Source organism: Pseudorasbora parva, chromosome 16, assembly GCF_024679245.1.
Source record: "Pseudorasbora parva isolate DD20220531a chromosome 16, ASM2467924v1, whole genome shotgun sequence".
NCBI classification, from domain to species: Eukaryota; Metazoa; Chordata; class Actinopteri; order Cypriniformes; family Gobionidae; genus Pseudorasbora; species Pseudorasbora parva.
In genome coordinates, this window is record NC_090187.1 from 24626779 (window position 1) to 24639486 (window position 12708).

A 12708-nucleotide genomic window follows, 5' to 3' on the forward strand; every position below is an offset into this window, starting at 1 on the left:
CCCAGGAAAAGAGTGTTTTATCTTAGAGGGTCAACAGCAGTACATTCCTCAGAGGTAACACATTGAGCAGACTGAATGCTGGACAGATCTGAACCTGAGATACTCAGATACACATGCACAAAGAAACAGGCAGACTTGGCGACAGTGCAAATTCCACTTTTTTTTTTTTTTTTGGGTTGTCGATTTGACTTTTTCTAGAATTTTCCCAAAAATGTTTTTGATTAATTGTTAATTTGCTAGATATGGCTGTAATTTAAAATAGTAATGGTAATTGAAACAGTACATTTGATTTCAGTAGTATTCAGGTGGGTGCATTGTTAATGTGTCCAATTTTTGTTTTTTAACTTTAGATTAAACTGGTTGTCTGTTAACTCTAATTCTTTTGATAATTATTAGTGGTGCAGTCATCACTATTACTATTTCTCACACTTATGGTTATGGGTTTAAACACAGCTCTAACTCAAATTATTATATTTCATTATGCAACACATTCTGTATTTTTCTTTAAATGTTACCTCACATCATATGTCTTGTTGAGGTGAGTGGAAAACTGAAACTGGGAGTCACAGAGAAACACTAAATATTCTAGCAACCAAAAAAAGATGTGTTAAAACTACTTTTGCTTGAGCTAGCACCACTTAAGTTCACTATTATGCAGTTTCTTTTAACCATTCTCTCCATCAATTTTTTAGAGCCTGAGAGAGGAGACTGCCCAAATGGTAAAGTCTACTACAGCTGCAGGAGTCAGAGTGGGCGTGGACCTTCAGGTGTGGGGATGGCCTGTGAACTCACCTGTCGAAACCTGATGCTGAACCTGACCTGCCCTCCCATGACCCCATGTGTACCAGGATGTGGATGTCCTGCTGGGTAATCGCTTTCTTTGCATTTGGCACAAATGTTTGGAAAAGTATGCATGTCTATTGACACCAGAACATGTAATGTTACACCATCTTTTTTAATTGTTGCAGACTAGTGGCTCATAATGGAGAGTGCTATTACCCAGAGAACTGCCCCTGTGCATGGCTCGGTCTAGAGTATCTCCCTGGAGAGACAGTGGACACTCCGTGTTACCGCTGGTCAGTGTGTTTGTTTGTTTGAGCTTAGCTTCCATAATTGTATTTCCTGTTAATTGGTGATTCTTACGTTAGTGGAGTTTTTCAGTTCCCTAGGATGATTTTAAAGAAAGGGAAAATGTATTGTGACACAATTGTATTGTTATTTTTATACCTAATAGATTTATCCTAATTAAGAGTGTTGAAAAGTAGTATTTAAGAGATGTATTTGTTTTGGGCTTCTCCTCTTCCCAGACCTTTTTAATGTGTCACTTTGAAAACATTGATGATAACTGGAAAATTCTTCTTTGCAATTTTCCTAAGAACCTTACAAACATTTTAAATTCAGTTGGATTTTAGATGTACAATATGCATTTTATTCCTAAGAAAGAGTCCATGTTCTAAATACTGCTTATTGTCATTACCGTTGATAACAATAAAAACTGTTTCTTGAGCAGCAAATCTGCAAATTAGAGCAAACTGCTAGTTACATAGATAACTAGTTCTGTGAATTCCAGATGCTTAAGCACTAGTGGAGTATTGCAGCGCCAGCAAGATAGGTTGAGATAAAATACCAAAAAAGTCACATAGTAACACAGACTGAACCTGAAGGGTAATGGCCACATTAGCTCAGCATTCAGTTTTTGTACTTCTTTCTTGTGAATTCTGAGTGACAAATAAGCATCATCTGGAATTCGCACAGTTACTTATGTAACTAGCATTCTGTTTCATTCCTCCTGACCGCCAGAGCCAATGCCACAGCTTGAGGAAGTAGCAATTTTTGTAGTTGTAAGAAGACAAAAAAGTACAGGGAGAAGCCAGAGTAGCTGCTGCACAGATATCCGCCACATAGTATCCTCTAAAAGCATCCTTAGATATAGACACAGCCCTAGTGGAATGACAAGAGATACCTCCTGTCAGAGGCTTTTGGGCTTTCTTGTATGCCATAGTGATCACTTCAACAATCTAATTTGACAATCAATGCTTTTTTATAGCAACCCTTTTCCGGGTATTACCTTATCAAACAAAAAGCTGATCTGTTCGTCTAATGCCGAGTTCACACTGCCCGATTTTAGCCTCGATTTTGACTCACCGACAGGTTTTGCGAAATCGCAGACAAATGCCCGAAATCATAGGCAAATCGGTGCTCGTGCACGCGAGTGAAAATCACGCAGTGTGAATGATCAAAGACGCGATATTTGGCATGCCAAATATCTGGACCTGTCGTCGAGTTAAACACCTGCTGTGTGAAATGTGTTCTGACTGAAAATGACATTGGTGATGACCGACAGCCAATGAGAGAGCAAGCTATAGGGCAGCGGGGGGTTCAGGGAGGAGTTATAGACCAGAATATCAGTATTTTAATAGTATTTTAATTCTATCAAACAGAAACAAAGGCCAAACATTTGCACGTCCAGCCACAGAGGCAGTAACACATTACAAAATTATTTATTTACCTCAAACTATCTTTGCAGAACACAATCCTTGCTCCCTCTGTCTCTCCAACAATTTCCTCTGCCATAATAGATTTTCTTTTTCTCCATAAAAATATTTGGACCTTCTGCAATTTACCCTTTTTAATACCAATGCCAAGTCTCGTGCGAGAGCTACGGTCTGACGCACGTGTGATCTCGCGTTGTTTACTTGTCACATCGTACGTGTGTTTATTTGGGAAACGTAGTTGGCACACCAGAGAGAGAGAGAGTTGTCGGCGATTCTTCCTCTTGTTCAGTCATGCAGTGTGAACTCCTCTGTCGCCGATCCATCGTGCAGTGTGAACACAGCAGTGACTGAATTCTATCCCAGACAGTCACGCAGTGTGAAAAGAGCAGTGACCTGACGAGTTTGAAAATCGTGCAGTCTGAACTAGGCATAAGGCGAATGGTAGCAGCCACATAATACCTTAAGGACACAGGACACAAAAGTAATCTTTTGGATTTTTTATGCTCAGGCCCATGTTCACATCACAGGTTGTTTTTTTCACATTACACTTAAACAACTGAGTAAAATGTGATTTATTAAGCTGGTTATTTATTATATTTTTGTTAAAACCATAACCATATACAGCAGGTTATGCTAACACCAAAAGTTTGCATACAATAAATGGAAAGCAAATACAAATATTTTCCTCTGCCTTTTTTCTGATGTGAAAAATTATCCGTGACTCGTGATCTGTGATGTGATCCGAACCGTGAGTTTTGTGATCCGTTACACCCCTATGTGTCACTCTCTGATCTCATACCTTCAGTCGGTCATGCACATCCCTGAAGCACTCTTTAATTTACACAGACAGCGGGTGGGTGAATTTGCTGTCAGCTGTCTTACAAATCTTACGATATGTCAGGACAATCCCAAGGCAGAGGAATAGAGACCCCACTATCAAAAATCCAAATATGAATAAGTCCTCCACAGACAGGGCTTCCAGACACAGGACTTGCCAATTGTTCCAGGCATCCCGCATGTAGCTCGCGGCGAAGATTCCGTCCAGGCAGGTGGGTTCTCCCGGTGCACCTCATTGGGAAAATCAATCAATCATGCTGAGTGACCAGTTAATCAATTCCATTTCAGTATTTCCAGGAGTCCAGCAAGCAGGGGGTCAGAGAAAAAAAGTTTGACAAGACAAAAAAAAAAAGAGCAATTGCTAGAGCATGGCGGGAGCAGTGAGAAATCACATCTGCCCTATATGAGAACAGTCCTGTTCCACTCCTGTAGTGAGTCATGCATGTATTGGCTGCCGGATGATTCTGGCATTGTGATTGAACCAAATTCATCTTTTATTCCACAAGGATTCAATGCCCATCAACCAGTCTATCAATTTGATTCTCAATCAGTCAGGGGATCACCTTTTGTGTCCTGTGTGAGCATTTAGGTGCTCTGTGGCTGCTACCATTAACCTCAGAGATCAGCTTTTGGTTTGTTATGGTGGTGCCTGGAATAGGAGCTGCTATATATGTATATAAGCAAAGATTATCAAATTGGCCAGGAGGTATCTCTGGTCATTCAACTAAAGCTGTCTACATCTTGGACTGATTTTAAAGGAGTATCTATGGCAGATATCTGTGCAGCTGCTACTTGAGCTTCTTCTTGTATTTTGCCCACTTCTACAAGTTCAGTGTTGCTACCCATCCTGATGCTGTCAGGTTAGCAGTTCTTCAGAAGAAGCTTTAACTATTTTTCAGGTCAGTGGCATTCCTTGTGACTATGTTATTAGAGTCAGCCACTAGTGCTTAAGCACCGCCTCAGGGGGTCAGGTGGAATAAAACAGAGCGTTAGTTAGGTAGGTAAGTTTGGTTCTGTGAATTCTGGATGACCGCCAGAGTTATTTGTTACTCAAAATGCACAAGGAAGACATACCAAGACTGAATGCTGAGTTATTGTGGCTATTACCCTTGAGGCTCAGCCTACCTCAGAGCGTGACTTTGTTGGTATGTTATTTCGACCTTTCTAGCTGGCGCTGTGATAACCCACTAGTGCTTAAGCACCGTCTCTGGTGGTCATCCGGAATTCACAGAACCACAGTTACCTCCATGACGTGCAATATTATATTTCTGAATGATCATGTAACACAGAAGATACATAGTAATGATGCTGAAAGTTCTGCTTTGCAATCACAGGAATACATAATAAAAAACAGACGAAATATACTTAGAAGAATATTATCTTTTAATAGTTCAAGTAGTCAAAATGTCCCTAATTGCAGATTTACCTGTGTATGTATGTCTTATCTTCTCTCTCTCTCTCTCTCTCTCTCTCTCTCTCTCTCTCTCTCTCTCTCTCTTTCTCTTTCTTTCTCCAGTTTATGTCATCGCGGGTTCTTTAACTGCACATATTCACCATGTCCAGCAGTGTGTACCATTTACAGTGACCGTCATTACCACACATTTGATGGTCTGGAGTATGATTACGTCAGTGACTGCCAGGTCTTCCTGGTCAAGGTACTTCCTGAGTGTGTGTGTGTTTGTGACTTTGGGCACACTAGCAAAAAAAGTGTCAAAAAATAACCATGGCCAATTCGTAAATGTTGTGTAAAAGTAGAATTCATTCAAAATGTTATATAGGGGTACTTCAGTGCTGGGAAGATGGATCTGTATTTAAAGGAATAGTTCACTTTAAAATAAGAATTCTGTCACTCTCAAGTTGTTTCAAACCTGTATGAATTTCTTTCTTCAGCTGAACACAAGGGAAGATATTTTGAAGAATGTCAGTAACCAAACAGTTAACTGGAATCATTGACTTTTTTTTTCCTACTATGAAAGTCAATGGTTCTAGTTAACTGTTTGGTTACTGACATTCTTCAGATTATCTTCCCTTGTGTTCAGCTGAAGAAAGAAATTCATACAGGTTTGAAACAACTTGAGGGTGAGTAAAGGATGACAGAAATTTCATTTTAAAGTGAACTATCCCTTTAAACTGGGTCATTAATGTAGTAGAAATGTGAAATTATTTTTGAATTTGGTGCTTTCTGTACTGAGAAAAGACAGAAAATGTACTTTTGTCTCATGGGGATGAAAGACAACAATTCCCAGAATGCATCGCTGCCCTACGAAGCCACTCCCAAAGCCATTGCTACTGGATCCAAGCACTCCAAGTAATCATGCAGCAGTGCCATCTATCTTTATTTCGCGATCCATTTTTTTCGACCTCGATGCGTTTCGTCACGTTTTGTATCGCGAAATTTTGTCAAACGATATTTCGTCCCATCCCTAGAAACAAGGGGGTAATCTAGCACTCGGAAACAAGGGGGTAATCTAGCACTCGGAAACAAGGGGGTAATCTAGCACTCGGAAACAAGGGGGTAATCTAGCACTCGGAAACAAGGGGTTAATCTAGCATTCGGAAACAAGGGGGTAATCTAGCACTCGGAAACAAGGGGGTAATCTAGCACTCGGAAACAAGGGGGTAATCTAGCACTCGGAAACAAGGGGGTAATCTAGCACTCGGAAACAAGTAGGGATGGGACGATACACTTAAACTCACAATACGATGCACCTCGATATGCCAGGGTTACGATACGATACGTCACGATACGATATCAAAAAAAAAAAGTCTTTCCAAATCTGTGATTTTTTTTTTTTTTTTACCACCAAAGTAATGTACTAAAACGAAAGGTAGGATTTTTCTCTTTTTTTGCATTTTGGTTCTATGTTGTTTAAAAAAAAGGAGAATTTTTAGAAGTCTGCGACCACATCTTAAACAGGGGTGCCAATAATTCTGGAGGGCACTGTAGGGATGTCAATCAATTAAAATATTGAATAGCGATTAACTGCATGATTGTCATGAGTTAACTCGCGATTAATCGCAATTTAATCGGACCTTTTTAGCAATTCTAAATGTATCTTAAATTAAGTTTAAATTAAGTTTTTAATATTCTAATCAACATAGGTATGGACAAATATGCATGCTTTATGCAAATGTACATTTATTATTAGTGAAACCATACTTATTCAATAATAACAGGGTGTCCGCTGGGTTTTAAAAAGTATTAAAAAGTGATAAATCAAAATTGTCAAATTTAAGGCCATTAAAAGTGTTAAATATGGTCTCAGAGGTATTATTTTTTTCCAAATTAGGTATTATTTTTTCAGACTATCAGGTGTCGTAGTCTGATTGAAACTCTATCTGCGTTCGCGTTAGTTCGTTTAAATATGGGCTTTAGCATATCTGGGCACATAATCAAAGATCTTTCGTCTCCGGCTCAACATATGTTTGATGCTGACGTCATATTCAGTGGTCGTTCGGCATCATCTCAGAGCACTGCGCGCTCAACAGAAGTGGCTGGCTTACGTTTTATTTTAGACTTGCTTCAAGGCATAATCTTCAACATCTATCCTCATAAGAGCAATCTTAAATGATTTATATAAAGTTTAAAATGAACAAAAAGAGTTGTGAGAGAATGAGGCGCGATCCATAGACAGTATATAAACAGTGAGATCCGCGTGTCTGTCTGCTCTTAAAGGGACAGCAGCCAATAAAGCTTCCTGTCAGTAAAGTTAAAGAACAAAGGGAACAGAGAAAATTACTCGCTGCTCTTGACTAAATAACTATTTAATTTATAGTTTATGCAGTGCAGACTGCATATAACTTTGATAACTTTATTACATTTCTGTATATTTCCTAACTGTTAAGACAGGAAGGGCAGGAATAAACATGACATTTATTATGGGTTTATGTTAGCATTGTTTTAAGTTTACTTAAATTAAAAACTGTTATATTTTTGAAGCCTAATAATAAATGTAAAAAAATAAAATTAAAATAAATTCAGTAGCTGTATTAATATCAGTAATACTGGCCTTCATTCATAAAAAGATGCCATTTAAGCAAGTATTTAAAATATACTGTCGTTATGTTGTTTCTACATTAATTTCGATTAGCTGTGAAATTATTATATTAAAAAATATATTAAAAACGTACAAAAACATTTTTTTTTTTTATTGCAAATAATCACAAAAAAAATGTGTGATTAATGTAGTTAAAGTTTTTAATCGATTGACAGCACTAGTTTTTAGTATTTTGTTAAATTCAACAACTTATCACAGTTATAGAAATGTAATATTTGGCTCAGGTTTTGTTTTTGGAAACAAAATAATTTCAATAATTTTAAAACACTAAATAATTTTAAAAAACACTAAATATTACATTACCAATTATTAATTGAAATCAAATGTGAATGCAGTAATGCTTCTCCTTCACCAACCTTTGTGAATGTTGAGATGTATTTTACTGTGTCTGAATGATAACTTATAACAGATTTCCTCCTGGTGTCGATTCTAAATATTGTTTTTTGTATGTTATATGTCAAAATCTGTGTAAATAATAGAAAGGTCACTGATTAACACTTGCAATTCAGTGTCGTGATGGTTTTAAAAAATATTCTAAAGGTAGTAAAAAAGGTATTAAAAAGTAGTAAATTTAACTTAAGGATTGCTGTATATACCCTGAATAATCAATACAGCATGAAGACTAGGCATATCAAAGGTCATAGATATGTTTATCTAAGTAATTGTTCATGTCTCTTAAAGGGATACTTCACCGTTTTTTCATATTAAACTATGTTATTCCCTTAACTAAGATGAGTTGATACATACCTCTGTCGTCTGAGTGCGTGCACTTAATCTCTCTGAGGCGGGGTGACATTCTGATAGCATTTAGCTTAGCACACTAATCACAGTTCATTCCTATGGAACCAAACAGAGATCAAGTTAGAAGCAACCAATCAACTCCACGTTTCCCCTATTTAAATACAGTTACACGAATAGTTGGACGATCAAGTATGGTGACACAAAATAATACGTGGCGCTTTTTTAACCTAGTTAAAAAGGAGAACTATAATGTATGGCGGAATAGCACTTCTGAGAGTACTTCAACTCGGCGCAGTAAAAAGTCCCGGCCGAAACATCCTCCCTCACATCTCCCCCTCCCTCTCTCATTTCCGTAAATAGAACCAACGTGACCTGCACGCCTGCATCAGTAGTAGTTTGAGCAGAGTTGACGAAGTACCAGTTTGTAGGAAGATAGTTTGAACAATCATGGTTATAATGTGCGTCGTAAAGGGTTGTGAGAACAAGGCGAAGGTATTTAGTGCCGTCATGTTTCACCGATTTCGGCGGAAAGCTTGGTTAGCTGATTTGAACATTAATGCAACAACCTCGCTGGAGATTCTGAAGAAATGGCGTGTTTGCTCCGAGCATTTCACATATTACCATATTGACATTAAAGCTTATAGTGTAAGGGGAGTTTTTATGTTTATTTTCTCACTGCGGTTGCAGGTTTCTATATTGAGAGGTTCATCTCATAAAATCTGTTTGTTTGTTTTTATGATGTTCTCGTGAATGTTCCATCTGTAATATTAAACGTTGCTATGTTAAAGTATACTAATATTGGCTTTTGTCTTTTACTTAAGATCACTTGGAAAGCTGACACAGTGCCTGTTGATTTGGTGACACTAAGTTATAACGTTACACTACGGGCTTAGGCTTATACTTCATTTTTATTTCTGAGCTCACTTCTCAAGTGCATCAAACAGTCAAAAACTCTGTATTGCCTGTCTCACAAGCGCACTGATTTCGCAGCAAAGTTACTTGTGTTTACTAGGTTAAACAACAGTTTGATAAGCTAAGGTTACTGCCACCTGCACTTCAGGACAACCAAATACCATGCAAACGGACACTTACAGTGTTAGGTGATGATCCACTTTGTTGTGTTCTTGCTTTGATTATTGTCGGTGTGGCAGAATCCTTTAGGCGTAATCCTGTGGAGGTATAGTCCGCCTGTGTGACATGCTCGGAGCAAACACGCCATTTCTTCAGAATCTCCAGCGATGTTGTTGCATTAATGTTCAAATCAGCTAACCAAGCTTTCTGCCGAAATCGGTGAAACATGACGGCACTAAATACCTTCGCCTTGTTCTCACAACCCTTTACGACGCACATTATAACCATGATTGTTCAAACTATCTTCCTACAAACTGGTACTTCGTCAACTCTGCTCAAACTACTACTGATGCAGGCGTGCAGGTCACGTTGGTTCTATTTACGGAAATGAGAGAGGGAAGGGGAGATGTGAGGGAAGATGTTTCGGCCGGGACTTTTTACTGCGCCGAGTTGAAGTACTCTCAGAAGTGCTATTCCGCCATACATTATAGTTCTCCTTTTTAACTAGGTTAAAAAAGCGCCACGTTTTATTTTGTGTCACCATACTTGATCGTCCAACTATTCGTGTAACTGTATTTAAATAGGGGAAACGTGGAGTTGATTGGTTGCTTCTAACTTGATCTCTGTTTGGTTCCATAGGAATGAACTGTGATTAGTGTGCTAAGCTAAATGCTATCAGAATGTCACCCCGCCTCAGAGAGATTAAGTGCATGCACTTAGACGACAGAGGTATGTATCAACTCATTTTAGTTAAGGGAATAACATAGTTTAATATGAAAAAACGGTGAAGTATCCCTTTAAGCCTAAACTTAAAAATAATGAGTAAGTAGTGATTTCTCTCATTTTAACAATATAAAGGGAGTTTTTACACTGGCAGTTTAATTCAGAACAGGGCAAAGTTCGTATGAAAAATTGTTAATGTGTACCAGTGAGCAAACCAGAACCACACCATACCTGGAGGAGGTCCATATTACACGAGGAGAAATATATTGTGGCCCCTTTAAGAGATCCGCATTCCCTATTGAACTGCCGGTATTTTGCATGTGCGCGCCGAACTGGGCCGTGATTCACGTGGACAGTGTGAAGAACACGGACGACTCGGAAGCACGCTTGTTCAGGAAAGTAACCTGTGCATTAGTTTTAGCCGATTGTAATGTATTTAGCTCAATAAAACACGTGTTCTGTAAGGGGTTATGGTGTTAATGATTTACCTCAGACATGAGCGAGAGTGAGCTGCAGTGCATCGCGCTCAGACTGCAGAGAATGTGCTCAGTGAAAAAACACACTTTTCTTTCTGGAGTCTTATAAAAGTTAAACAGAAAATATGGTAGCTTATGTAGGCAATAACTGCATTTTTGGTTTAGAATATTAATGCTAATGTCAACCCTTTTCTTTCCCTATTAATGTTTGCTGTTGCATCCTCTGACTGCTCTCACTTTTTCCAACTATGCCTCAGATCAAACAGAAAATGCGCACTGCGTTTTGTTATGTCTGCCCCCCCCACACACACACACACACACACACACATAATACACTAAATTATTTATATACTACGCAAATCATGCAGCAGTGCCATCTATCTTTATTTCGCGATCCATTTTTTTCGACCTCGATGCGTTTCGTCACGTTTTGTATCGCGAAATTTTGTCAAACGATATTTTGTCCCATCCCTAGAAACAAGGGGGTAATCTAGCACTCGGAAACAAGGGGGTAATCTAGCACTCGGAAACAAGGGGGTAATCTAGCACTCGGAAACAAGGGGGTAATCTAGCACTCGGAAACAAGGGGGTAATCTAGCACTCGGAAACAAGGGGGTAATCTAGCACTCGGAAACAAGGGGGTAATCTAGCACTCGGAAACAAGGGGGTAATCTAGCATTCGGAAACAAGGGGGTAATCTAGCACTCGGAAACAAGGGGGTAATCTAGCACTCGGAAACAAGGGGGTAATCTAGCATTCGGAAACAAGGGGGTAATCTAGCACTCGGAAACAAGGGGGTAATCTAGCACTCGGAAAAAAGGGGGTAATCTAGCACTCGGAAACAAGGGGGTAATCTAGCCCTCGGAAACAAGGGGGTAATCTAGCACTCGGAAACAAGGGGGTAATCTAGCATTCGGAAACAAGGGGGTAATCTAGCACTCGGAAACAAGGGGTAATCTAGCACTCGCAAAGCGTTCCACCCATAGGGGCGGCCATTGCTAACCAAGCCATCACCTGCTGTTAGCATCCCATTGACTCCCATTCATTTTTGAGTCACTTTGACAGTGAATAACTTTACATCTGAGGCGTTTAAAGACTCAATTTGTCCATTGTTTATTTCTAAAGAAACACGACAATGCATAAAAGGCTCCATTACCTTGTATCTTACACTACCGCTCTGTAGAAGCTGTTTTTGTAAAAAATAGGCTAATGATTGTGTCATAACCAATGCGACTCTGTCGCACAGTAGAGAAATGACCGTATAGACATGAGGAGACGCTCGCAGGCAATCTTTTACTGTCTATGAGACAGTCGGGGGACATGGAGACATAAAGTCTGATAAAGTCAAGGGAGAAGAATGGGGAGAAGCCGATAGTGAGCCAAAAGCAATGGGAGAAAATATTTAAACAACATGATTCAGATTTCACTTTCCACAACTACTAGAAGACTTATAGCTGTCAGACAGGTTGCTCACGTCACATCTACGTCGTCAAGCTCAGTCTGAGCCTGCGCAGTTCACTTAGCCATCAGGAAGTGAGTGCTCCTTTACTGACCTCACTTTCCGCCGTTGAAGTCAATGGGATAGCTCTGTCCATTTCTTTTACTGTCTATGCTCGGAAAGTGTACCACCCATAGGGGCGGCCATTGCTCACCAAGCATCACCTGCTGTTAGCATCCCATTGACTCCCATTCATTTTTGCATCACTTTGACAGTGAATAACTTTACATCAGAGGCGTTTAAAAACTCAATTTGTCCATTGTTTATTTATAAAGAAATACGACAATGTATAAAAGGCTCCATTACCTTGTATCTTACACTATCGCCCTGTAGAAATTGTTTTTGTAAAAATAGGCTAACAATTGCATCATAACCAATGCGACACTGTCGCACAGTAGCAAAAATACTGTATAGACATGTGGAGATGCTCAGAAGCAATCTTTTACTGCCTATGAGACAGTTGGGTGGACGTAGAGACATAAAGTCTGATAAAGTCAAGGGAGAAGAATGGGGAGAAGCCCATAGTGAGCCAAAAGCAACGGGACAAAACTTTTAAACAACGTGATTCAGATTTCACTTTCCACAACTACTAGAAGACTTATAGCTGTCAGACAGGTTGCTTACGTAACATCTACGTCGTCAAGCTCAGTCTGAGGCTGCGCAGTTCACTTAGCCATCAGGAAGTGAGTGCTTCTAATCGACCTCACTTTCCGCCGTTGAAGTCTATGGGAACGCTCTGTCCATTTCTTTTACTGTCTTTGACTGGATCACTGTGACTGGTGAGATCCTAGGTAATCGCGACCGTGGCA

General features: G+C 39.4%; 1 protein-coding gene across 2 annotated transcripts in view; it reads left to right on the plus strand.

Moving 5' to 3' along the window:
- Positions 1 to 12708, plus strand: part of otogl (otogelin-like) — a 66057-nt gene that overhangs the window by 14776 nt on the left and 38573 nt on the right. For both annotated transcript variants that reach the window (XM_067419985.1, XM_067419986.1), the window contains 3 exons: positions 693 to 867; positions 969 to 1076; positions 4849 to 4987. In XM_067419985.1, coding sequence (XP_067276086.1) covers positions 693 to 867; positions 969 to 1076; positions 4849 to 4987 — 422 coding nt within the window. The remainder of the gene's footprint in view (positions 1 to 692; positions 868 to 968; positions 1077 to 4848; positions 4988 to 12708) is intronic.